Consider the following 27,212-nt stretch of genomic DNA (forward strand, 5'->3'; position numbering starts at 1 on the left):
GCCGAGATGGAGAGTGGGGGGGCCTTCCGAAGACCCTGGAGACGGAGGCGTGCAGAAGCTCACTCTCTGGGCGGAGGTGGCTTCGCGCCCTTACCCCTCCCGGACGGCCCGTTACCTTCTCCATTGTCCCGATGGGGAAACTGAGGCCCTGAGCCAGAGGCACACGCGGGGGTTGGCAAAAAGCGCGGCCTGAGGCGGAGGGAAAACAAAGGGAGAATCACGGGCAGACGGGGAGGGGGACGGGCACACACAGACACTGAGACAGAGATCCTAGTGGAGAGCTGGGCCTTGGCATCTGGGGGCGGGAGACGCGGAGTCGGCCGGGGGAGAAGATCGGGCAGCACGAGGGGGGGGCGGAGAGGGGGGACGGGCGGGGGAGGGGGCTGGGGAAAGCCCGAGGGAGGAGGAGAAGGAGGCAGGAACTTCCCAAAGTTGCAAAACATGGCTACCTTGCCTGCGGAGCCGAGCGCGGGGCCGGCGGCTGGGGGGGAGGCAGTGGCGGCGGCGGCGGCCGAAGAGGAGGAGGAGGAAGCGCGCCAGCTCCTGCAGACTTTGCAGGCGGCCGAGGGTGAGGCGGCGGCGGCGGCCGGGGCCGGGGCGGGCGAAGCGGCGGCGGGAGCGGAGGGCCCGGGGTCCCCGGGCGTCCCCGGATCGTCCCCCGAGGCCGCTGCCGAGCCGTCCACGGGCCTCCGCTTCTCGCCCGAGCAGGTGGCGTGCGTATGCGAGGCGCTGCTACAGGCGGGCCACGCCGGCCGCTTGAGCCGCTTCCTGGGCGCACTGCCCCCGGCCGAACGCCTACGTGGCAGCGATCCGGTGCTGCGCGCTCGGGCCCTGGTGGCCTTCCAGCGGGGCGAGTACGCCGAGCTCTACCGGCTGCTCGAGAGCCGCCCCTTCCCCGCCGCCCACCACGCCTTCCTGCAGGACCTCTACCTGCGCGCGCGCTACCACGAGGCCGAGCGGGCCCGCGGCCGCGCGCTGGGCGCAGTGGACAAGTACCGTCTGCGCAAGAAGTTCCCGCTGCCCAAGACCATCTGGGACGGCGAGGAGACCGTCTACTGCTTCAAGGAGCGCTCCCGCGCCGCGCTCAAGGCCTGCTACCGCGGCAACCGCTACCCCACGCCGGACGAGAAGCGCCGCCTGGCCACGCTCACCGGCCTCTCGCTCACGCAGGTCAGCAACTGGTTCAAGAACCGGCGACAGCGCGACCGGACCGGGGGCAGCGGCGGCGCGCCCTGCAAGAGGTGAGGGGACCCGGGCGGCGCAAGGCACGCTTTCCCGGGGCCCTGCTATCCGCCGGCCCCCTCGCCCCCGTGCCCACTGCGGGAGTCCGCGCGCCCAGCTCCTCGGGCGCCTCCCGCGCACACCCTCTGGCGCCCGCCGAGCGCAGGGGATGCGTGTGGATGGAACGGGCACACGCCCCGGGCCCTCTCCCGGACATCCCTGCTCCTCGCGGAGGCTAGGAGACCTCTTCCCTCTGCTCCGCTCAGGGCTCCATCCCAGATGCCATCCGTGTTCGTGGCTAGACTAGGGGGAGGCAGGGAGAAAATGAGGGGCTGCGGGAGAGGGGGAGGGGCCTTTGACCACTGCACCCCACGGAGGGGCTTCTTTCAGGCGCCTTCGCTGCCAGGCCCTTCCCTGACCGTTACTCTTCCTCACCCCACCCCCGCCCCCCCAGGGCCCAAACAGCGTGGTCCGTCGTCTGTCTTTGTTGTGAAACGTGAACCTTCCCCAGCTCCGGTTTCCCTGTAACCCAAGCCCTTCTCCTCCCACCCTGCGCGCCGGCCTCTCCCTTCTCTCCGGGCCCGGGGCGGGGGGGCCCATCAGGAGTTGAGCGGGCCTCTGCCTCCTCACTGTCTCCGAAGGCGCTCGGCGCTTCCAGCCTGACCCAGGAGACTTAGGGCAGCCCGGGTGCTCAGCTCTGGGGCCCGCGGCCAAGGGGCCGGCGGCAGGGCCTCCTCCCTCCCGGTGCGGCCAGCTTCAGCTTTTATGCAGTGCTGTCAGTGCCGGGCTTGCAGAGGCTCTGCCCCTGGGGTCCCTGGATGGTCTCAGAGAGGAGGTCTCCTAACCCCCAAGAAAATGTCCACAGAAGTTTGGGCTGGGGAAAGGTGGGGAGGCCGTGGTCACCCTGTGCGCCTGCAGAGCAGCTCACGGCAGGCTCTCTGTGGGAATCGGGCGGGCTGTGGGGGAACACGGCGTTCCGACCGCAACTCACAATCCTTTCTTCGGCCAGCGAGTCTGATGGGAACCCCACAACTGAGGACGAGTCCAGCCGCAGTCCTGAGGACTTGGACAGGGGGGTGGCTCCCGTGGCCGCCGAGGCCCCGGCCCAGGGCTCCATATTCCTGGCTGGGGCCGCCCCTCCCGCGCAGTGCCCTGCCTCGTCTTCCATTCTGGTGAACGGGAGCTTCCTGGCAGCCGGCAGCCCTCCAGCAGTGCTCCTGAATGGCAGCCCCGTCATCATCAACAGCCTGGCCCTGGGCGAGGCCTCCAGCCTGGGGCCCCTGCTGCTCACAGGGGGCGGTGGCGCCCCTCCACCGCAGCCCAGTCCCCAGGGGGCCAGCGAAGGCAAGGCATCCCTGGTCCTGGACCCTCAGACCGGGGAGGTTCGACTGGAGGAGGCTCAGCCTGAGGCCCCCGAGACCAAGGGGACCCAGGTGGCTGCTTCAGGGCAGGCTGGAGAGGAGGTCCCCGGGCCTCTGTCCCAAGTGGTGCCCGGCCCTCCCCCGGCTGCCCCCTTTCCTTTGCCCCCAGGGCCAGTGCCTTCCGTGGCTGCTCCACAAGTGGTGCCCCTCTCCCCACCCCCTGGTTACCCTGCAGGCCTGAGCCCCGCCTCCCCACTGTTGAACCTGCCCCAGGTGGTGCCCACCTCGCAGGTGGTGACCCTGCCCCAGGCGGTGGGGCCACTGCAGCTGCTGGCAGCTGGGCCCGGCAGCCCGGTGAAGGTGGCCGCTGCAGCAGGCCCCGCCAACGTGCACCTGATCAACTCCGGGGTGGGCGTCACGGCCCTGCAGCTGCCTTCGGCCACTGCCCCAGGTACCCCTTCTGCCTCCCTCCGGCCTGGGTGAGGGCTGGGCGGGGGTGCAGTTGTCTCGGAGGGAGGGGACTGTCAGTGGGCTTCTGGGGGCGGGCAGCTGATCCCTGGCACATCCCAGACCCGTCCTGTGCCAGGCCCAGGGCCCCACCCTGAAGGGGCTGATCATACGCCTGCCCTCCGGCAGCTTCGTCTCCCCTCTGTGCCTGGCCCACGGCCCCCTCTAACCCTGCGCCCCAGCCCATCTCCTCTCCCCACAGGAAACTTCCTCCTGGCCAACCCTGTGTCCGGCAGCCCCATCGTGACGGGTGTGGCCGTGCAGCAGGGCAAGATCATCCTCACGGCCACCTTCCCCACCAGCATGCTGGTATCCCAGGTCCTGCCACCCGCCCCCAGCCTCGCCCTGCCCCTGAAGCCAGACTCGGCCATCTCAGTGCCCGAAGGGGCCCTCCCGGTGGCCCCCAGCCCCGCTCTCCCGGAGGCCCACGCCCTGGGCGTACTTTCTGCACAGCCGCCACCCGCCCCTGCCGCCACCGCCGCCGCCAGCCTGCCCTTCTCCCCAGAATCCTCCGGCCTCCTGCCCGGCTTCCCGGCGCCCCCGCCTGAGGGGCTCATGGTGTCCCCCGCAGCCCTGCCCATCTGGCCGGCGGGGCTGGAACTGAGCGCGGGTACAGAGGGGCTGCTAGAAGCAGAGAAGGGGCTGGGCACGCAGGCCCCCCACACCGTGCTGAGGCTGCAGGACCCCGACCCCGAGGGCCTGCTCTTGGGGGCCACGGCGGGGGGCGAGGTTGATGAGGGGCTGGAAGCTGAGACCAAGGTCCTGACCCAGCTGCAGTCGGTGCCTGTGGAAGAGCCCCTGGAACTGTGACCCCAACGCCTCATCGCCCATTCTGACAATGGTGCTCGAGATCCAGGATGGCCCTGGAGGAGGGAACCTCAGAAACACAAGAGCTGCCACCTGAAGACCCCACTACAGCCCCGGCCCTCACCTCTCCACGCCCTGGAGGGCCGGGGTCTCACCCCTGTCCACTCCCGTCTGGGGGCCCCATCCTCTGAACAGGAGGCCTCCTCTGTTACAGCCCTCCTTGCCCTGCCCCCCGTATATGGGGAGATCTGGGGGTCCTGACTCAGGGGCTCTGCCCCCCTCGACCTGGTACTAGCTGTGAGCTGAAAGCCCTGCCAAGTGGCTGGATTTGCCACCCCCTTGAGCCGTCTCCGTCACTCCCTAGACACTATTAATAGCTCCACTGACACCCGTGTTCTCAGAACCGCTTGGAATCCGAGGGTGGAGGATGGGCGGTCCCGCGCCCAGAGACCCACAGCCCCTCCCTGGCCGGGCCCTTCCTGCTGAACAGGGATGCAGGTGTGGGGAGGCCTGGGGAGGGTCCCCCGTTATCACATCCAGCCCCAGACCAAAGATCCCCTCACCCCGGGGCGACCCTGACCCCTGTGTCTAGTTTGTATCCTAAATCTTTATTTTTCTAGGACTTGTTATGCCTCCGTTTCAATTAAAATAAAGTTAACAGACAACTAGAACCTCTGGGGGTGTGGGTTACCTTCCCAACAACTTGCCCAGGAAACACTGAGCCACAGAAAGCCTGACCTGAGATGCTGGGTTTTTGCTCACTGCTCTCTGATGGGGATGGGGGTCAGAGGTCAGATCTGCCATGGGGCTTGGGAAGGTGCCGGCAGCTCAGTGCCTTGCAGACTGCAGGCCCTAGGGTCTCCAGACCCAGGGGAGAAGGAGCGCCCCAGGGGCCGAGGGGGCAGGGGACCAGCACAGCCTGCCCTTGTCTCCCTTGCTGGTAACAAGGGTTCCACTTGCTTTATTTTGTTGAAAACAATAAATAATCTATAAATAGAACAGGGGAGGGAGGAGTAGGGGAGGGTGAGAGTGAACAGGGTTGAAACCATTTGATTCTGGGCTGGCGGGCAGAGGAAGGGCAGAGGGGAGGCCCGGCTCTCAGACATCGCCTCCCTGCATTTCATTCAGGGCTTCCTCCTCCCATGGCAGCTCTGAGCTGCCCCCGGAGAAAAGGGCTGTGGGGAGGGTGGCGGCGGGCGGGCAGAGTTCAGGCTGCCGGGTACAAGGGTAACACGGAGGCATCGGGGTCAACAAATACGCCCCCTCCCAGCCCACAGGGGCCAGCCGAGGGGACCCGCAGAGGCGGGGTGAAGCCCAGGAGGGGACAACCTCTTCATCAGGCTCCAGGTTTCAACAAGAGCTGCGGGAGGCGGGGCGGGCGGGGCCCCCCTCACTGGCGGCGAGGAGGCAGCCGAGGGGCCGGGTCAGGGGAGCGGTGGGCCTTCTCAGCCAGCAGCTGGTAGAAGGGCTTGGGGGGCTCCCAGTCGTCGTCCTCGCTGCTGGAGCTGCCCCGCTTCACGATGCGGTTGTGCTGGCGGCTGAACCTGCGGGCTTTGGTGCTGGGGGAGAGGCGGTGGGGCGGTCCTCACTCACCTCCCGGAGCTCTGCCCCACCCCACCCCCGTGCTGTGGCCCCGGCGGTGACCGGGGTCTGCCCCCACCCCCCCGTGCTGTGGCCCCGGCAGTGACCAGAGCCTGGGCCTAAGGGACACCAGGGCTTTATCTGGCCCCACTGGGCGAACCTTGCGGCCTCCGAGTCCCAGTCTATCCGCTGGGACTTGGCCAAGGGCTCTTTGCTGGAGCCCCACAGTCCCGTGAGATCTGTGCAAATCTGTGTGCGCACACACACCCGGGTTTCAGGGGCCAACTGAGAAATGGGCAGGTGGCAGCTCTGAGGCTGGAGAGGAGAGGGCGGCAGGGAGGGAGGGCATGGAAGAGGAGGAGGGAGGGAGGAGGCCAAGTGACTGGGAAACAAGACCCCTTTCCTGTTCTGAGACCCTCCCTGGGGCAGAGAGGGCAAAAGAAATTTAGGGCAGCAGGGTCCAGACTCCGAATTAAGCTATGTGCACTTCTAGGCTACAAGGCAGAGCACCTCTCCACCTCTGTCACCCCAACTCTCATAAAAGTTTGTGACACTCATGTCTCCCACCCAGTAAACTCCCAACCCAGTTCCAGCGTCATGCAGCTCAAGGCTCTGAGGATCAGGGCTGGATTAAGGAGCTCGGAGGCCCTCACCCCATGTCCACGCCGTCTGGGCACAGCCCTCTCACCAATATGGTCTCCGCTCCTGCTGGGTCATCTCCCGCCAGAGCTGGGCCAGCTCCTTGGTGGCAGCCGTGGATGCCGTCCCAGGGCAGGCTCTGGGACAGGAGGGAGGGGGAGAGGTGAGGAGAGGCTGCAGGGCAGCCTAGTCGACAGGATGACTCTACAGGCTCCCTGGCCTCTTGGCCTCAGCTTTCCCATCTGGGAACTCAGATCCTTTCCATCCACGTTGGCCTGGAAGGCCTCCATGATACACCCTCTGCAGCTGAGGAGTTAAAGAAGGGGGCTGGACTCAATGGTTCTCAGAAAGGTGACACCCATGTCCCGGAAAAGTATAGGGGACCTGGATCCACCACTCCAGGTACCAACTCCTGGATCTTCCTGTGAGGACACCAGCTCTCCTCTGTTGTGGTTTGGGGGCCTCCCCACCCCCGGGCTTCAGGCTGACAAGGACAGTCCAGAGCCGAGCCCCTGATCAAAGTCAGCCCCAAGAACCTTCCTTGAAACCTTAGCAACTAGGAGCTCTCCCCACACAGGGTTGCTAGGGTGGGAGACAGGACACGAGGGTCCTGGGGGGGACCCTGCCCCCAACTGGGCCCAGCGTGCTTGAGAATGAAGCCAACTCAGTGGAGCAGAGCAGAGAGAGGGACAAAAACTCCACACAGCAGCATTCGAGCCCCTAGAACCAGCCACACCTGAAGGCAATCCACTCCCTCTCCTTTTTTCAGGTTATATAAACCAGATAATTTTTTTTTTTTCTTAAGTCTAAGTTGGGTTTCACTGCTTACAATTGACAGGCCCTGACCAATGCAACGGGGCCAGCTGAGATGCTGGGGGAGAAGGCGATGGAGGAAGGGTTGGTGGGTCATTCCCGGGAGAGGCACGTGTGTCCGTGGCAGCAGGGCCCCATGCTCTGGGGGGCAGGTGGACAGAGAAAACAGGGCCCCACCCAGGGCCAGAGGGCCCACCCACCGGATGTACTGCTTCCGGTTCATCCTGCAGAACATGATGAAGCCGTTGACACACTTCTTCTTTGTCTGGGTGGGGCGGGGGGCTTTCTTGTTCTCCTTGGGCTTCACGGGGCCCCTGCCTGCCCGGCCTTTCCTGGCCTTTCTCCCGGCTGCGGGCAGGGTGGAGGCCCGCCGGGTGGGCGTCCACGTGTAGTCTCCGTCCTCATCGCTGGAGGACTGCAGGCCCACGGCCCGAGCGTCCTGGGAGGGGGACGGAGAGATGAAGACCGGTGGAAACGCGAGACCCACCTCGCGGAGGGCAGCCTCCCTCACCTCCTGCTGCAGCCACGTCGACTCAGAGTCAGTGTCTGTGTCCGCGGAGCTGGGGCTGGACGGCGCCCTGCTGTTCTCACCCGGGGAGGGGTAGCCACCGTCCAGCGAGACCGAGGACTGGCACAGGCTATGGGAGTGGGGAGGGTCTTCGGGGTCCTCAGAGGGCGTGTCCTGTGGGTGAAGGAGAAGGATGGAGGGGACGTGAGGGGAGACCGTGGTGTCCCTTCATGCCCCCACTCACTGCTTGCTTAGGATGTAACGTGAGCATCAGAAACAGCTGGAATTCAAGCCAACCTCGTCCAAATTCCTCCTGGACATTCACGCGGACGTTCCCAAGTTCCCACGGGAGGTCAGAGAGGGCCGATTGGGCTCGGGTCTCCTGCCTCCTATTCTGGGGCAAACTCTCTCAATGCCACCAGTTTCCCACCTGACGGAGGAGCTGTGACGCCCTGCACAAGTCTTGACTGCTCTGAGCATGAATTTCATCTGCAGAAGAGTGGTCCCTACACATGCCTCACAGGCCTAAGAACCACCCAGCACAGCGCCCGGCACTCACTTAGAGCTCCACAAAGGGGGTCTGTTTTTGTTTCTGCCGCCAATTCAGCTACTCATGGAGGCCCCCCACACACGCTGGAGGGAGAATCGTTTGGGGACCAGAGCTGGGGCTGCCCCTCCGTCAGACAGACGGTGAGCTCCTGGGGCAGACAGTGACTACTGAGGTCAGCCCAGGGGCCTGGGAGGGAGGCTCTTTCCAGCTGAGGATTCTGGGGTCACTCTGCTATTCTGTTCCCTCAGCTGTAAAATGGGTCACGAGAGACCCCACCTCCCAGAGCAGCTGGAAAACCACGTGGGGTCTTTTATGGGCATCTGGCAGCGTTTAGCTTTTCTGCTATGTGGCTAGTTCATTCCAAGTGCCCAGCACAGAGCTGGGGCCTGGTGGCCAGCAGTGAGTGGTCAAGGATGGGCAGAGAAGGGCCTAGACGGTGGACCAATCTCTGGAAAGATGAGGAGGAGCAGGAGTGGAAGGACAGGTGGGTGGGCGGGCGGGAGGCAGCTGCAAGGCTGAGGGGCTGGAGGCGTCAATCAAGCAGGTGAGCGATGTGAGCGGAAAGAAGGACGGACATGTCCGAGGACGGATGGCCGGGCAGGTGCCTACCTTCTCTGGTACCTCGAGCGCGCAGGCAGAAGGTGACAACACGGGATCTAAAAACACTTCTTCGAAGAGAGCTGTCAGGGAGGGAGACCCGAGGCGTGGCTGGGACGGAAACGCTTCTCTCCCGCCACCACGCCTGCGTCCTGCCATCCCCGCCAGCCAGAGCGCCCTTTTCTGGCTCTCGGCTCTGGGGTCTCCTGCCCCACATCCAAATCCAGCTCAGGGGCCAGCTCCTCCAGGGCACCCCCAACGTGGGCAGAGCAAGCGGGTCCCCACCGCGGCTCCCAGAGCCCTCCACTCACCGCGCTGGCCTGGGGCTGCTCCCCACTGGGCAGGGCGTGGGATTCAAGGCTGCACACCTGGTGGGCACCACCACATATTTTCTGAGTGAACCAGGCTGTCAGGCCCAGCCCTGGATGCTCACCCTGGGTCAGATACTTGGTCTCATCCTCCAAGATCTGTTCTGGCAGCAGTTTCCCCGGGGAGCTGAAGAGGGAAGGGCTGAGCCCCAGGATCTCGCTCGGGTGGCCTGTCGCACTGCAGGTGCCAATCTGGGGAGGCCCCAAGGCCAGTGGGCTCCCTGAAAAGGAAACATCGGGCTTGGGGGTGTGTCAGAGTTGGCCCTCTCCCCCAACACGGGAGCGGGCTCTGAGGAGATGGTGCCAGACACTTAGGAAAGGTGACTCTGTCAACTGCTCATTTGGAGTGCTCAGTAGAGGAAATTAAGAGGCACGACACCTGGCATCATGTCAGGGATGGCCAAAAAAATTCAATATCATAATGTGCTAGATCCAATAGACGGATTGTAGCTACCTGGAGCTCTGTGTTAAGAAAGATTCTGAGGCAGTGACCGGGTTCAACAGAAAGAGTGATGATTGATTAGCAATGTCTGCCATGGCCACCGTTGGTTCAGTGACAGTGCACACTGTGTGCCTTCCTTCCCAGTGCCTTTCCCGCTGTCCCCCTTTCCACAGAAATCCTCAGAAGGAAGGTACCAAAGAGGCTCCCCACCAGCCCACAAGGAGGGGAGACAGAGTTTCAGTCACCATGGGGGCTGCCCTCTGGGATCCAGGCAGGCAGCCAAGGGTCCGCGTCCAGGGACTCCGAGTCCGCCTCCTCGCTGGGATCGTAGAACACCAGCTGCTGCCTGCAAGAGGGGGAATTCGAGAGGCAGACCCGGAGCCCTGGGCTGGGAACCACTGTGTGACACGGGGCAAGCCGGTTCCCCCTTGGGAATCTCCCACTGTCACCCGCTGAGAAGTAAGACAGGGATGCTTCGTGCTGGCCGCTGGGGAATGCTGGGGGCAGAAAGCTCGGTCCACGGAGGCGCCCACCCTCAAGGAGCTTTCCGGCTCATGAGGAGAGGCAGGCTGTAGTCAGATGCTAACGACACGGGGGGCAGCGCTGTGATGGGGGGTCCAGGGAGCACAGAGAGGGTGGGCAGAGCAGGAGCTCAGCCTGAAGGATGGCAGAGTCTTCCAGGTGGACGAGGGAAACAGGCGTACTGGGAAGAGGGATCAGAGGGTGGAAAGCCCAGAGCGGGCAAGGGCATGGCTCCCGGGGTAAGTGAGGAACATTCGGTGGCGTCAAGGTAAGATTCATGGGTGAGGCCAGGAGAGGGGGCCGGCAAGGACAGCTGGGGCCAGAGGTCTCCGGTGCCAATTAAGAGATGTGGGCTTCACCCTCTGGGCACTGAGGGACGGCTTTAAGTCAAGGTCTGTGTGCTAGAAAAGCCGCTTGGCTGACTAGTGAGGATGGGCTAGACGGGTGGAGTGGAGGCAGGGAGAACGCTGAGGGGCTGTGGGCCTGGTCCAGGAGACAGGAAGAGGCCCTGCTTTGAGCTCATGACGCCTGCACACAGCGAGGCCCACAGAGATGCTGGCTCCACAGACACCAGCAGAGGATGTTCACCGACCTCATTTCTCTACCCCTCAGCCGTTCCAGACCAAACACCTCAGCCTCCCCCACTCAAAGCCCTTGGGGTTCCCCTACCTGGGACAGGGGTGTGTTCTACTGAGAAAATGGATCCTCTCCGCCCCATGCTGGGCCTCAAAGGCTGAGTAAGGCCCATCGTCCTGGGCCCTGTGTTTGCAATAGCAGCCTAGGGGGCAAGTCAGGATGATCACTCCTGTGACCGGGCCAAATTCCAGACTCGCAGACGGAGGGACGGAGAGGTGACAGGGTCTGCCCCACTTTCCCTCCCCCATCCCCCCAAAACCTCAGGGCCTCTGTGTGAGGCTCGGGGGCACCCTGAATTCCCCTCAGGTTTCTGGAACCCCACATCCCTATCAGAAGCTGTAAGGAAAATAAAATCCTCACGTGGAATAATGATGATGAAGATGATGGTAGCCAACAAGTACATTGTGCTCCCAGCCAGCATGGTTTTAAGTATTTTACATACTGTTCAGTAACCCTCTGCCAAAGGGTACCATGATTATACCCATTTACAGTTAAGTAAACCGAGGCACTGAGATATCCAATTTGCCCAAGGTCACACAACTAACAGGAGATCTGGAAAGCGCTCCCTCCCCAGGGGAGTCAAGCCCCCACAGCCTCCTGGGCAGCCCTGGGAAGTCTGGATCACTGTGGCCCAACAGTGACAGCGTGCGACTCCTTCACTGGATGTGTCTCCAGCACCCGGCACACGGCCTGGCCCAGAGGAGACGCTCAGAGGAAGGGCTGAATAATCGGACAGAGAATAGGACGGCTCAAGGCCTCGCCTCCCAATCCCCCGTCTCGTCCGGCTCTCTGCTGGGTGTGTCGTCACACCTTTTCAAGCCGGCGTACGGCGTAGGGACAGGAGTCACGAGAGCGACTGTCTGGCTGCTTCCAGAGCAGTCTCACGAGGAGGCCCTGCTCTCGTCCCCAGTCCTGTGGCCGCAGCCCTTGCCCGCAAATCCTGTTCCACCCTCACACCCACAACAGAGGCCGGAGGGAAAAAGAAAACTGGGAAAGAGACCAGGAGACAGCGTCTCTCTTGTCCCCGCTGAGGCCCCGGCTACTAGGACTGCGCCTGGGCATCGCGGATGTCTGATAAGTGGTGTATAAGCGACGGGCTAAGCTAATGTCGAGGAAAGAGACCAACTTGAAATGTCACAGTGGACGCTGTTCTCAGCCATTTCCAGCAGCGTCAGCTGGGATCGTCCTCCCTTCCTGTCACCTCGAGGCGGAGGGGACTCAGGTTTGGGGTGACTGCAGGAGTCGGGGCATCTTGGAGTGGTGGCGGTCCCCCCCCCATGTCCTCCTTTCTGGTCGGGGGATGAGGTCAGCTGCTTCTCAGGCTTGTCCAGAGCCAGACAGCGGCGAGGGTTCTGGGCCTGGGTCTGGCGTTCTGGGAAAGCAGAGATATGGTGTGAGAGGGGGCTGGGGGCCTGACTGTCACCAGAAGGTGGCTCAGGTGGGGGTCTCTTTGCTCTGGGTCCAACAAGCTGTTTCAGAGGTTGGCCTGGCATGGTCACTCACGAGCACTTCCTGGTGAGCCCAGATCCTCAATTAGGGATCACCGAGTCGGACGCTCCCCTCCCCTCCCACATGTTAGCATCGCCTTGCGAGCTCTGAAAAAATAGTGACGCCCAGGTTCACCCCAGACCACTGAAGGCCGACCCTCCGAGTGTGGGGCACAAGCATAGGGATTTTTTTTAAGCACCCTGGATGATTCAGATAGAAATGAAGCCAGTGGGGCCGGCCTGGTGGTACAGCTGTTAAATGCATGTGCTCTGCTTGGGTGGCCTGGGGTTCCCAGGTTCGGATCCCGGGCACGCACCAATGCACCGCTTGTCAAGCCATGCTGTGGCAGCGTCCCATATAAAGTACAGGAAGATGGGCACAGATGTTAGGCCAGCTAATCTTCCTCAGCAAAAAAACAGGAGGATTGGCATCGGATGTTAGCTCAGGGCTAGCCTTCCTCACCAAAAAAAAAAAAAAAAAAAAAAAAAAGAAGCCAGAGCTGGAAATCATTGATTAGGTCCAACTTTCATTTTAAAGAGGCCCTCAAAAGGGCCGGGATGTATGGTGAGTTAGTAACAAGGCTGAGGCCCACCGTTGCCCCCCAACTCGGGTCTTTCCTCCAGCACATGCTCCCTGATGCCCCAGCCCAGGGATGCTGACAGCAGCTTCCCTCCACTGGGCGCGGAGCAGCTGCTTCTCCACGTAAGCACTGCCCGAGTGGCACACACACAGGCTCCCAATCCTAGAGACCACCCTGCGGCAGGCACTGCCATTTCCCGACGGGAAAGCTGAGGCTCAGAGCAGGAGAGTGACCCCCCGGGCCTCAGAGCTAGTAAGAGGAGGAGCCAGGAGTTGAACCCAGGCCTGCCCGACTCTGAAGCCTCGTCAGGGGCTCAGGATGGCTGCCGGGGCCTCCAGGGAGCAGTGACGGCCCTGGAGAAGGACTCCCGCTCCCGTGTGACCCCTGCTTCCTGTTCTGTCTCCGCCGACAGCCGGTACCTGACGCTCGGGTCAGCTTCTTCTTCTGAGGCTTCCGGCAGGCTCCCCGGAGACGGGACTTACGAGAGTGTGGGGAGCTCGACGGGGTGGAGTGTCTCCGCCGTGCTGGGCCCGCGGCTGGGTTCCGACCCAGCCCTGCACAGGACGGAGAGAGAGACAGGTCAGAGGCCCTCACCTCCATCCCGTCCCATCTCCTGCCTTCCAGACCGTGCTTCCCAACCCTGGGCAGAGGAGTGCGGGGCAGCCCTGATCCCCAGGCCGACTCTACAAATGTGGACTGGGGTCCCAGGAGATGGGACTTGTCGGAGGTTGCACAGTCAGGCGGCAGAGGCACAGCGCGGAAACTCAGGTTTCCCCAGGGCCATTCTGGGCCTCGGCTGAGAAGGAAGACAGACTCAAAGCTTCCCAAACGCTTCCTATCTTCCCCATCCCAAACCAATTTCTCTTCCTACCTTCTTGAGACACTGAGGGCTCCACCAGGTCGCCCGGGGCCTCCCCCTCAGGCCTCTCAATTCTTCCTCATTAACATCTCCCAAATGTACCCACTTCTGTCTACACTCCCAGCTACAGCGCTGGATTGAGCCTCATCGTCTCCTGTCTGGATCACTCCTAACAGAATCTTCACTCATCTCCCTGACTGCAGTTTCTCACTTAATACCCAGCCCTCCACACTAGATGTCAGGGACCTCCCTAAAAAAATCCAACCATGGCTTTCCCCTGGCTGAAAGTCCTTCAGTAATTCTCACCTTCTTCATCTCCCTCCTTAGCCGGGCGCTCGAAGCCCTTCAGGATCTCGTCCCTGCCTCATCTCCTACCATTCCTGCCCATGTATTTTTCACACCAGTAACAATGACGGCACCTGGCACACACAGTACTGGATGAACCCTCTCTACGTGTATTAACCCATTTAATCCTCACGAAAAACAGAAAGGAAGTACTAGTATCGGTTTTGTTTTGCAGATGAGGAAACCGAGGCACAGAGAGGTTAAGGTCACAAGACACGTGTCTGAGTCAGGATCTGACTCCAGAGCCTGCGCACGTTATCTTGATGCTACGTGGTCCCTCCGACCACACCCAGCTCGCCTGTCCTCAAACATTCCACACGTGTCTTCTCATGCCCGCACACTCTTGTTCACATAGTTTCTTCTTCCTGGCAGGGTTCCCCCCTCTACCGTCCTCGAAGGCCCAGCTCTAAGGCCCCTCCCCGGCACAGTCTTCCCAGACACCCTCCTCTGAGTTCGCAACATCTCCGGCCTTGTCCCTTACTCCAGGCTGTGAGGTCAGCGAGGGCCTGGCTCACTCGGTGTCTCTGACAGCCAGGACGATACTTGGCAGGGAGCAGGCACTGGGAAACACTGGCTGAACTTACTCACCCCCAGGTCCACCTTCCCCATCAGAGGTGTGGACTTCCAGCAAGGCCTTGGCCACATCGATGCTTCTCTGGAGATACTGAATGTAGTGCAGGACGTGCAGCAGAATCTCCTTCTGCCCCCAAAACAAAGACAGAGTTGAGCACAAGAGTGAGCCCAAGACAACATGAGGATCCAGGCAACAGGAGACTGAAAAGCTCCAGGAACCCGTTCCCCTCCCTAACAATTCCTCCGTCACAGAGATGTTCCTATTCTGCTGTTTAGTCCTCACAGTGGCCCAGTGAGACTGCAGTTACAGCTAAGGAAACTGAGCTAGGACCTGAACCCAGGTCTGCCTGCCTCCAGGTCCAGTTTTTCAGGACACACTGTTCGGCTTCCCACCCCCAGCCCTTTGCACATGCTGTATTCTCTATCTGCAAAGCCCTCCTCTTCTCCCCACAGACTCCCTCACCCAGCTTCTCCTCCTTGGCAGACGTTTTCCCGCCTCCCTGACCCTCTGGCCCAGGCTGGGTCAGTCCCTCCTCGGCCCTCTTGTAACACCCTGGGCCTGTTTCCACCAAGGCACTTGCCACACTGTTTTATAATTATCCGTCTATGTGTCGTTCTCTCTGATTGACCTTGAACTAACCGAGGGTAGAGACTGTAGCTAGTTGATCTCTGCATCCCAAGCACACAGAATTGAGGGGTGGCTTTGCCAGTGATTGCTGAAGGAATGAATCTCCCTGGAGCACCGAGCGCCACGTCTCCTGCCCAGCAGGCATCACCCATCCAGACACCAAATACTCACTGAGTTGGTATAGGGGATACTAAGCTAAAAAAGACTACCAGCCACTAAGGGCCAGGCTCGTAGGGGTGAATGAGACAGACTTTTGTTTGCTTTTGTGGAGCTTACAATCTAGTGAGGGCAACAGACCTTAAAAAACTCATAAGTCATACAAAACTATCAACTGTGTGATAATCATTATGAATAAAGTGTATACCGAGGGATTCTGAAATTAGACTTGGGTGTCGGGAAAGGCCTCTCTGAAGTGGCAGCGTTTAAACTGAGACCTGAAGAAAGGAGTGAGCCTGGTGAAAAGCTGAGGGAAGAACACCAGTAAGTATTTTTTAGATTGAACTGGATCCCTAGAATAACAACAAAACCATTAGCAGTAATCTTCCGAACCCCAAATCAGGAACCATGGTCTCGTGGGGGGACTTATGTGAGACTGTGCCATAAAATATAATACTGACGGTCACTGAAATGATCCTGATCCACGGAAGGAAGTGATACCTTACGAACACATGGGACACAGCCCCAGAGGCTACTAGTTTGGAAGGACCTGGATCCAATCTGCCACTCACTGGCTGTGTCCTGGGAGCGGGTCATTTTACTCCTTTGAGCCCCGGTTTTCTCATCTGTGCCGTGGGAATGAGGATGTTCATTCACACTCAGAGGATTATCACGAGGACTTAATAAATTAGTGCGTGTGAAGTCACCCTGCACAGAGCCTGATATATTAGCGGCCTAATAAATGCTTAGTCGGTGATCAAATGAGAACACGGTTACCAGCTTCCCAAGGGATTAAATAAGAACCTTTCTAACTTTTTCTAACTAGATTACGGGTTTTTCAACAGCAGATATTGTCTTTTTAGCTTTGTATCTCCAACACCTGGAGTGGCACGGGGTCGGCACTCGCTAAGCTGAAGTCTTTGAAAACTCTGGTAATATGTAAATTACTTGTTATTACTAGTATAAAGGTCTTATGCCGAAGGCAATTGGGCATCATCCCAGATTTCAGGACAGAAGGCTCAGCAATTGATACTTCAGGAAGGTTTGCTTGGGGGCTACACTAGAGGTTTGAATCCCAGACATCTTCTGAAGGGACGATCGTATGGTCCCGTAACTGTCTCAACAGAGGGAATTCATTCATTCGACAAACATCTACTGAGCATCAAGTGATAGAGAGGTTGAGGGTGTGGGCCTTTGGAATGAGACACATCGACTCCCACTCTGCTGTTAGCCAGCTGTGTCCCTCTGAACAATATGACTCCTCAAACCGAAAAATGAGCCTCCCCTTATGTATTTCACAAGGCTTGGGGAGAGGGCTAAAAGAGAAAATGTATATAAAACACTCGGCACTCAGGGTCTGAGCCCCAGACCTCTCAGTAAATTGGGAGCAGTTGTTATGGTGTCTGCTGTGCTAGGCCCTATGGGCACTGGGGATGGAGACAGATCCATTATGGCCCCCGCCCTCACAGAACTCTTCACCTAAAGGGGTCAGAGACCAGGAAAGAGTGCAGTAATACGCTGAGGGCTTGGATGGTCAGATGGAGAAGAAGCTATGGGATTATATGGGGCACGGGCACTTAGTCAGTCAGGATAGTGAGAAAGGACGCCACGATCTCAGCCGTATCCCTAATCTCAAACACGGGCGAGGCCACACACAACAGCTCCCATGAGTTCACTGAGCACCAGACTGAACTGTCACACAGCCCTGGGGCGAGCTGTGATGACGCACATCAGGCAGACTGGTCAAGTGGGAGGCTGGGGACTGACAGGGACGCAGGCTGTACGTGGAGCAGGGGCCCAGGACTGAATCTAAGGAAGGATGATGATGGGGAGGAAGAGGGAGCATTAAGACAGCAGGGAATCAAGGGTAAAGAAAGTAGCTGAGGCCTGGGGAGAATTCCACGAGCAGATGTGGTCATCTGGTCAGTGACGAAATGATGCCTGTCCCCTGACTAGACTGTCACTCCTCCAGGGCAGGGACTGTGTCCCAGTCATCTCTGCCCTCCCCTCCAAGAGTTTCTTACAGCACCTGTGCACACCAAATCCTCGAACGCTTGAGGACAGAGGACAAAATTCCTCAAATGTTTTTTTTTGTGGTGGACTGCATAATGCCTCTCCCCACAGACATCCGTGTCCTAGTCCTCGGAACCCGTGACTACGTTGCCTTATATGACAAAAGGGACTTTGCAGATGTGACTGAGTAAGGATCTTGAGACGGGGAGATTATTCTGGATTGTCTGCACGGGCCCAGTGTAACCACAAGTGCCTTTATAAGCAGGAGGCAGGAGGGTCAGAGGCAGAGAAGGTGAAACCATGAAGGAAGCAGAGGGAGAGGAGAGAGATTTGAAGATGCTACACTGCTGGCCTTGAAGGGGCCGCGAGCCAAGGAACACAGGCGGCCTCCGGAAGTTGGCAAAGGGAGAGGAAGTGCAATCTCCCCTGGAGCCTCCAAGAAGAACCAACCCTGCTGACACCCTGACTTCAGGCCAGTGAGACGGATTTTGGCCTTCTGACCTCCAGCACTGTAAGAGAATACATGTGTGTTGTTTTAAGCCACTAAGTTTGTGGTAATTTGTCACAGCAGCCACCGGAAACTAATACAGGCCCCTACAGTTGAGAGATATTTAGGAGGGAGAATCGACATGACTGGTGACTGATGGAATGTGGTAGGCAGGGGGACAGTTAGGGTTAGGGTCAGACAATCTGTGCAAAACACCTGCTCCTCTGAACCTCTCTGAAGCCAAGTAGCAGAGTCTAGCTGGGATGCGTTATTCGTGTTCAAATCTTTATCTTCCTGACCAGATTCTGAGTTCCCCGAGGATGAGGACTGGGTCTCAAATTTCTCTGCCCCCCGTTGCTGCGACCAAAACAGCTTCTGACACCCAACAATCTTTCCATAATGGCTGATGAATGAATGAATAAACGACCGAATGAGAAGAACTATAGCAAGAAAACATCACACCAAGCCTTCAAGATCTCTGAGTGTCACATTAAGTTATTCCCACTGGGAGCAAGACGTTCGGTCAGCACTACAGTCACGTGCCACACAATGACGTTTGGGTCAACGACTGACCGCATATACGACGGTGGTCCCATAAGATTAGCACCGTAGAGCCTGGGTGTGTAGCGGGCTACACCATCTAGGTTTGTGTAAGTGCACTCTGTGATGTTCGCACAACGACGGAATCGCCTAACAAAGCATTTCTCAGAAAGTAGCCCAGTCGTTAAGCGATGCACGACTGTATATGCATTTATTGAGCAGCCACTGAGGGCAGGCAGAGAAGCTTTATCTATCCCAGCTTGTGGAGATGATCCAGGTCACAAAACAAGGGACTCGAGAGGGAACCACATTTATTCAGGGCCTGTCATGGCAATTATGTCGTTTTGGCCTCACAATATCGGAGTTATCTTCCCTCACTTTACAGCCGAGAAACGTGAGCCTTGAGAGGCTGAGTAACCTGAGTGACCAGCCCAGAGTTCTGTGGCTGTGGAGCCGGGGGCTCAAACCCATGGCTGTTGGACGCTCAAAGTGATGACCTGTCCCTGCACCTTGCCTCTTCTCCCCCTCCCTGTGCCCCTGCCTCCTTTACAAGAAAGGATCCCCCAGGCTTCTAGTCATGGGATCGCAAACTCCCAGAAATTCCCACTCCGAGCAGGCCCATTCCCTTCTCAGTGCGGTCACTGAAAGGGTCTGTCTACGTTTCCCAGGACAGGGGAGGTTAACCACTGAGTGATATCGTCCGATCCGCCTCCCAAGTCCGCCTCCTCTCCTCCGGTCCCCATACCTTGGTGAGCTTCTTGGTAGCAGTCTTCAGGGCCACGGGGAGCAGCAATGCCAGCTCGCGCAGTTTGCTGGTGTGATTTTTCCTCTGCCTCCTGTTTTGAGACAAGAGCTGGTTTTGGTTAGCACATCCAACATGGAATTTGGCGTCTGACTTCCAAACCTCCCGTCTCAGTGTTTCTCATCTCAGAGAAGCTCCCGCCCCAGGCACCCAAGACAGAATCCCGGGCATCTGGACTCATCACTATCCCTCATCCCTGTCCAATCGGTCACCAGATCTTGCCCATTCCTCCTCCGATCCCTTCTCTCATCTCCATCGCCCTGCCCTAATCCACATATTGATGTCCTCGTGGGTCTCCAGCCTCCCATCTGGCCTCCTCCAAGCCACACTCTCTACTAATGGCAGCGTGATCTTTCTGTAACACAGACCTGACCACGGTTTTCTCATCTGTGCAATGGGAACGAGGATATTCATTCAAGCTCAGGATAATCCAGAAGACTAAATAAATTAGTGTGTGTGAAATCACCCAGTACAGAATCTGATACGTTAGCTGCCTAGTAAGCGCTTCAAACCTCTCAATGCCATCCCAATATTAAGGATTATTAAGGATCAAGTTTAAACCTTATAATGCCCATCACAGCCTGGTCTGGCTGACCATTCTGGTCTCATCTCTTACTTCCTTTGCTTCTCTCCCATCAACTGACCCTGACTCCACAGCACAGGTGAGAGACCTCTGTTAGGGGACCCCAGCCGCCTTGCTCACGCATTTCTCTGACCCCTGCACTGGGCTGTCAGCCAGGTGGGGGCCCCCACTATACCTCTAGCACCTAGAACAGGGTCCGGCCCGTTGCGGGAACCCACTGCATAATTTGCTAAATGAACGAATAAATAAGGGCGTGAAAGAAGTTAACTCCCAGGCAGATGCAGAACTTCCAGGATCTAATCCCTGAATTCATAATTCATAATATGTTCATGCACACACACCTCCACTCCGTCTCCTGACAGACGGGGACACAAAGACATCGGAGTCTCTCTCCCAAATTACACACCATTGCTACTCCTTCGAGAGTTCATGCTGCTCCTTCGAGAATGCCCAAACACCTCCTCTCCACCAATCCTTATCCCTCCTTCCTTCAGGGCCCAGTTCAATTGCCAGCTGCCCCATCCTCCCTTGCCTTCCTCCCCCACTCTGAATGTCCACAATGCTTTGTGTCCCCTGCAGCATGGCCAAGCCAAAAACACTCCCTTGGTTACAGATGTGTGTTTAGTCCCTACTCACACTGGTACCTCCTCTCTGCCAGGCCCCGTGGTGGAGACCCCGGAAAGGCAGAGGCATCACACAGTCACTGCCCTCGAGGAGACGGGGGAGCAGTGTGGGAGACACGCTTATCTCCCTAACCAAACTCTGAAGTCCTAAAAGAATCTTTCTTATTCATTCTGCAGTTACTTACTGAGGACCTACTGTGTGCAGGAACTGTGACAGGTAACAGGGATAAAAGTATAAAAAACAAACACAGCCCCTGGCAGAGCCCACAGTATAGTCAGGAATAAAGTCATGAATCAAATTTTCACACAAACATAAAACTGTAACTAGGACCAGAACCAGCTACCTAATTTGCTGGGGAGGGGAGCATTACAGATGAAAATGTGGGGCCCCTTGTTCAAAAATTAAAATTTCAAGATGGTGAGAGACAGCATTAAAACAAGTGTTGGGCTCTTCTAAGCACAGGGCCTGTAACTGCATGGGGCTCATGCCCATGAAGTCGGCCCTGACAGGGACAAAGGAGAGGTGTTGCTTGATGTTATGGAAGCTTTTACTAGGTGGCTTTGATCTGATCTGTGAGGTCTTTCCCGAGGAAGTAAACCTGGCATGAACCTGCGCTGAAGGACAAGTGGAAATGTATAGGTGAAGAGGGAAAGAGAACATTTCAGACAGAGGGAGCATGTGCAAAGGCCCTGTGGCACGAGGGAGCATGGAGAAGTCAAAGGAAATAAAGCTGAAGTGTCCAGAGCACAGAAAGCAAGGAGTCCTGTGGGGTAAGATGAGGCTGGAGAAGGAGATAGGGGCCAGGCGAGGCAGGGTCTTGTAGGCTCACAGTACGGAAGACCAACAGGAAGCCATTAAAAGGCTTTCCGCAGGGAATGACATCATTAGTTTATCCCCTCAAAACCGCTATGAATACAGGAGAGTATACATATTAGTCAACTGAATGAAGGAATGAAAGAAAAAAAACCCCACCAATTGGTCTCCAACTACCTCCTGGCAGAAACCCTAACTTTGAGGGGCGAGGGTAATGCGGTTCTATCCCTGGAGAAAAACTGGGTAGGCTGACCCCCCCGTCCTGTCTAGCTCTGATGTTTATTTTTTGCAAACCACCTTCCTTCTGTTCTAGAGGAGCCCTTGGAAGCCCCAGAGAGAAACAACCCAGAAAGCAAGGAAGAAAAAGTGTCCAGGTGAATTACGTTCAAGGTGTTATTTGACCATGTCTGAGAAAAAGGGTTTCCTATCAACTCTAATCCCTGGGTGTTTACTCTGGGTTTTAGAAAGCACCGAGAGAGCCTTCTGGGCAAAGACAGAAAGTTCCAGAAAAAAAAATTGGGAGGAGAAAGAGGGTGACTAGGAATCACAAAATCTTGGCGTCTCCTGGGCAGCAGTCCCGAACAGGAAAACCTGGGCTCTGCCCACAGGGACCAGGCACCCTTCCCGAGGCTGCTCCTTTCCTTGCTGGATGGTTCCGGTTTTAGCCAAATTCTTTCCTCATAGTCTCTATAATTTTCACCCACTAATCCCAGCTCTGCCCTCTGCGTCTGCAGGGAACAGGTCGACTCCAATCACACAAGTCCTTTTCCTGTTTCTCTAAACCGCCAAGTTGATCTCTGCCTTAGGGCCTTTACTATTCCCTCCACCTGGAATGTTCCTACGCCCTGATTTTTGCATGGCTGGTTTCCTCTTTTCCATTCAACTCTTAGCTTAAAGGTAACCTCCTCAGGTTAACCACTCGATCTAAATAAGCACATTCTTTGTCACATCCCCATATCATTTAGCAGCATCTGAAATCTTATTTCTTTATTTATTATAAATATAAAGTCCACAAGGGCAGGGGTTTTAGTTTTTTTATTTATTGCTATATCCCAGGCTGACAGATCCATTAGGTACAGTAAGCACAGTGCCTAGGGCCAGTGACATTTTTAGGGGCTCATGAAAATGCTTTAATTTCTTTTAAAATCAGAAGAGAAAAAATGAGTATAATCTAACTTGGGTTATATTCGTCTTTCTACCAAGGCTGTCGCAAAGTATAATTTTTAATATTTTCTTAATGGAGGAAGGGGCCCAAGAAGGCAAAGTTGCCTAAGGCCCACGAAAGCCATACTGCGGCCCGGCTATAGTCCTAGCTCCTGGAATACTGCCCGGCACTTAGTCGGTGCTCAATAAAAAATTGTTGAATTAATGAATTTTCCCTCTGTCTTGTGATGGTCTCTCGGCCTTTGAAATGGCAAATGACTCTAATTCCTGGGTTGCCTCTTCCCTGAGCTAATCAGCCAAAATATTCCCTGGTTCTTTTATTTTATGAGAGCTGGAAGGAGCCTTAACCAAGAGCTAGTCCAATTTTTTTTTTTTTTTTTTGGTGAGGAAGATTGGCCCTGAGCTAACATCTGTGCCCATCTTCCTCTATTCTGTATGTGGGACGCTGCCACAGCACGGCCTGACAAGCGGTGTGTATGTCTGCACCCAGGATCCGAACCCGCGAACTCTGGGCCGCCAAAGTGGAGCGCGCAAACTTAACCACTGTGCCACCGGGCCGGCCCCCCAAATTTTTCATATTACATATGGGAAAGCAAGGCCCAGACTCCCATTTGCTTTAACATGTGCAGGAACTTAAGAGTAAGAGCTGCCCCAAAGCGGGACAAAGCAGGGGGCAGTCCCAAGAGACACGGTAATTAGTCGGTAATGAGCTCCAGCTTTTGAAGCAGACAGACCTGGATTGAAATCCCAGCTCTGGGCCGGCCCCGTGGCTTAGTGGTTAAGTGCGTGCTCTCCGCTGCCGGCGGCCCGGGTTCGGATCCCGGGTGCGCACCGACGCACCGCTTCTCCAGCCATGCTGAGGCCGCGTCCCACATACAGCAACTAGAAGGATGTGCAGCTATGACAGACAACTATGTACTGGGGCTTTGGGGGAAAAATAAATAAATAAAATCTTTAAAAAAAAAAAAAAAAAATCCCAGCTCTGCCACAGGCTGTGTGACTTTGGGCAAGTGTTTTCATCTCTCTGAGCCTGTTTTTAACTCATTTATAGAATGGAGGTGGCTCGGAAGTACCTGGCACATAAGGAGTGCTCATGAAATGTTAGTTCAAGACAGAGGGTGGACAGTCATTTGTCAGAATGATTTAGGGATTAGGGATGTTACAGAGGGGGGTAGAGGGATTGTATTGGATGACTACAGTTGATAAAACTATTATTTTTGGTTGGCCAACGTCCAACCCCCCCTTTTCTGGTGATAGTTTCCTTTGGGGAAGCACCCCTCCCCCACTCTCAGTCCATGTGGTTCAGAGAGGCTGATCCAACCTCTCCTTCCACCAGGGAGCACAGGACCAAGGTCCAGCCAAGAGGCACAGTGATTGGTTCAGGATTGGGGTCATAACCCGGGTTTGGCCAATCAGAGTCAACGGATTCTGGAAAGAGACTCGCTCTGCTAGGGTTGTCGGGATGGCAGGATATGGGCCTAGAGCTGCTGGGAGCCATCTCGCCCTCACAAAGGGAGAGGCTGCTTGAGAAGGAAGCCAGCACAGACAACAGCAGAGCCAAGAGAGGCAGATTCCTGGCAACGTCATTTAACGCCCCCCCACCACCACCTGGAACCAGCCAAGCCTGATGCCCCTGAATTTTTTGTTTCAAGATCCAATAAATTTCCTTTTATGCTTAAGCTCGTTTCAGCTAGGTTTCTGTGAACCGCGACTAAGAGTATGATTAACACAACAACCCCACATCTAGAGAGGAGAAAAAGAGAATGCTTTGTTGGTGACCTCTGGGATTCCAGGAGGAATGGGCCATGGGACAGACATTCTTCGTTTCCTTCCCGGTGCTCCTTCTGAGCACAGTACCCAAGTAGAGAACCTGAACAAAGCAGATGCTTCATTTTGGAGTTAATAAATGACTGAAGAGATGGATGGACAGAAAGTCACTGGGGGAGTCAGTGGGGAAAAAGATGAACTCCAGTTCTCTTTCCTGTATCCAGGCTTTGGAGGGAGGGAGAAATCGGATCCAACCCTCAATCTGCCATGAAAATCCCTTCTATGAGATTCCCGACACTTGGCGGGTGCCTGATGGAAGAACGAATACGTGAATCAAAGAAAGGGAAGAAGAGCATTTAAGAAACTCAGAATGTCAAACTGCAAGGGCCCCAGAGATGATTTTTGCCAACCACCTCCGAGTTCTCTTATCTTGAAAATGGCTGTAATAGTCACACCTACTTCCCCCTGGAGTTGTTGTAAGGATTAAAGGATAACATACAAACAAAGGGCTTAGCAAAGAGTCTGGCAAGCAGCAAATGCTCGGTAAACATTATCTTATTCTTATTCAACCAGAGCGGCTGGAGCTGTAAGGAAGACAGGCCCGGGAGAGCCCTTACCTCTCACTGGGACTCAGGGAGCTGGGTTTGGGCCGTTCAGGGGAACACACGCATCTGCCGGAATCCCACATCTGCAGAGATGGACAAAGAAAGAATTATTAGTGACCTCTGGGGTTCCACGAGGAAGGGGCAGCCTTTGTTTTCCCCATGGTGCTCCTTGGAGCACCAAAATACAGCCCCCAACCCCCCCAAATACAGGCCCAGAAACTAAATTAAAACCCGAAAACTTTAAACCAAAGCCCATGAATCCTAAATTGTAAATTTGGGCCTCTAAGTCATGACCCGGACCTAAAACTAAAAGTAGCATATTCCTAAACTTTGACCTCAGAACTTTGGTCTTAATAGTGAGATGTCAGACCACCAGGCCTGAAAACTGTGGCTTGAGATCTCTAAACTAATATTAATTCACTAAAACTATGACTTCCAACTCCCAGAGTGAGGAGCTAGAACCCCAAAAGGAGCCCTTCCAAACCTAAAAAACCCTAAACTCGAATACTGAGATACTCCAGACCCCCAAAGTGTCAACCTCTGATCCCCAGATATGACCCTAATCCTAATATTGAGATCAAAGACCACAGACCTTAACACTGAGAACTCAAATCCAAAAGTAAGAAATCCAACGCCCCCAAAGCAAACCTCAGCCCCACAAATTGACCTCACATCCTAAAAGAAAGACCTCCAGACCCCAAAACTGTCACTTCAGACCCTCAGGCTGTGACCCTCAACCCTAACACTGAGAGCTCACATGTGAGCCTCACTCAGAGACCCAGACTCTAAAATTGAAGCCCCATCGTCCAAGTGGGGACTCTGGGCCCTAAAACTTAATTCTCAAAGTCCCAAATTGTGACTCCAGACCCTAAATCTCATACCTCATACTCTACATTGAGATTTTAACCCTACGTCTAGACTGAGGCTTCAATCCTCTCAAATCAGACCCAAACCCCCCAAATGATACCCCAGAACTCAAGACGAAGACTGCCAGATCCTCAAATTGGGATCTCCAGATTCCAAGAGGAAAGCTTGCAGAAGGCCTTCAGATTCCAAAACTCGTTATATCCAGACAAAAATTCTGAGACCCCAGATCCTAACTTGTGTCCCCAGATGCCCAAACTCGGCCTTCCGGGTCTCAAACTTGAGCCTGGATTCCAAAACCTAGGCCCAGCCTCACACCCAAACTCGGGCCCTGCACCCGGGACACGCCTGCCCTCCTGACCCCCTGAAACCTCCAGAGGGAGGCCACGGCCAAAACGTGCAGCTCCCCAGCGGACCCCCCGCTCCTCTGCGCCCGGGGAGTCCCCAGCCCCATTCCCCTCGGCCTCCAGCACCGGCCTCAGGACGTGCAAAATGGCGTGAGGCACCCCCTTCTGGTTTCGTGCCAGCCCACCCTTGGGAGCCGGATCAGCCAGCGTCTCGCGCCCGTCCGGGAGGCTGGCCACGCGCGCACGAGCCCCACAGGCCAGCCTCGGCCAGCACGTTCCCAGCCCGGGCGAGGGGTGGGCGCGAGGCTCCCGCGCGAGGCCCGAGGAGCAGAGCAGGAGTGCGCTCCTGAGGCCAGGCCACGCCCCCTCCAGTTCCCGCCAAGGTGAGGTTGGCGCGAGACCCGAGAGGGGAAACGGCAGGGTGCGAGTGGCCGTGCGCACGCGCGCCTGGAGAAGCGCCCTGTCTTCTGGCACAGAGCGAGCTTGGCCTCGCGCCTCCTGCCACAGCCTTTGCAGGCGCGCGCCAAAGTGCCGACCAATCAGCGCTCACTCAGCTGCCCGCCTTTTCGGCGGGCCCCGCCCCGCCTGGCCACGCCCCCTGGCGACTCCCGCGGTCCAGGGCTGATGGATGCTAATGAAGAGGCGGGGTCTGCCCAACCGCCCACTCTAAGGAAGAAAGAGAGATCTGGAGTGTCCCTTCCAGCCCTCTCGTGTCCCATGTCCACCTTATCCTTTCGACGCATGTCTAATGAGGGCCTGCTGTGTGCGAAGCATGCCGAAAGTTGCGAATTTAGCCGCGGTCTTCCCAGTGCAGTCAGAAAGGTTCACAGACCAAGAGAATCTAGTGAGGCAGGGGCTACGTTCAAGAGCGATAAATTGAGAAAAGACTCAAAAAGGAAGGCCATTGGAATTGGGCCTCAGTAGCAGTTTCCCTCATGAAGATTTATGTTCCTTGATAGTGCAAATTCTCCATTCTAGAAATGGCCCATGAGGAGGATGGACTGGAAAAGATAGCTTAAGGGGAGGCGATCTCGCGACGTAGTGGACAGCAGAGGCCCTGGCGTCTAACACATTTCAGTTCAAATCACTCTCTTGCTGTGTTGCCATGGAGAAGAGGCTTAATCTCTTTCTGGCTTAAATTTTAAATTTGGGCTCATTCTTACTATGGTTGTCTGCAGTATATCATTAGCATGCAATAAATATTTACTCGACACGTATTTACACTGTTCTGGATGCTTGAACAAGATGCACAAAAACGGGGCGGGCCTGGTGGTGCAGATGTTAAGTTCGGGTGCTCTGCTCCGGTGGCCTGGGGTTTGTGGGTTCGGATCCTGGGCGAGGACCTACGCACCAGCTCATCAAGCCATGCTGAGGCAGCGTCCCACATAGAGCAACTAGAAGGGCAATTATGACATACCACTA

General features: G+C 56.7%; 2 protein-coding genes across 2 annotated transcripts; one reads left to right on the forward strand and one right to left on the reverse strand.

The window, feature by feature from the left end:
• The first annotated feature begins 397 nt into the window (after positions 1-397).
• On the forward strand, positions 398-4,638 carry SIX5 (SIX homeobox 5). Its single transcript, XM_004440166.3, has 3 exons — positions 398-1,241; positions 2,231-3,033; positions 3,292-4,638. Exons 1-3 carry the CDS (start codon positions 442-444, stop codon positions 3,897-3,899), a joined length of 2,211 nt encoding a protein of 736 aa, XP_004440223.2. The 5' UTR covers positions 398-441; the 3' UTR covers positions 3,900-4,638.
• A 648-nt stretch (positions 4,639-5,286) lies between these two features.
• Positions 5,287-24,662, reverse strand: MEIOSIN (meiosis initiator). The gene is made up of 13 exons (XM_087421926.1): positions 24,592-24,662; positions 18,967-19,057; positions 14,413-14,524; positions 13,040-13,174; positions 11,754-11,924; positions 10,586-10,694; positions 9,640-9,740; positions 9,018-9,173; positions 8,597-8,667; positions 7,441-7,611; positions 7,130-7,368; positions 6,166-6,255; positions 5,287-5,455 (listed from the first exon to the last, which is right to left on the reverse strand). The coding sequence occupies exons 1-13, from the start codon at positions 24,660-24,662 to the stop codon at positions 5,287-5,289; spliced, it is 1,686 nt and encodes a 561-aa protein (XP_087278052.1).
• Between the last annotated feature and the right edge of the window lie 2,550 nt (positions 24,663-27,212).

Source organism: Ceratotherium simum, chromosome 33 (genome assembly GCF_057802395.1).
Source record: "Ceratotherium simum simum isolate JZ-2026a chromosome 33, ASM5780239v1, whole genome shotgun sequence".
Lineage (NCBI taxonomy): Eukaryota > Metazoa > Chordata > Mammalia > Perissodactyla > Rhinocerotidae > Ceratotherium > Ceratotherium simum.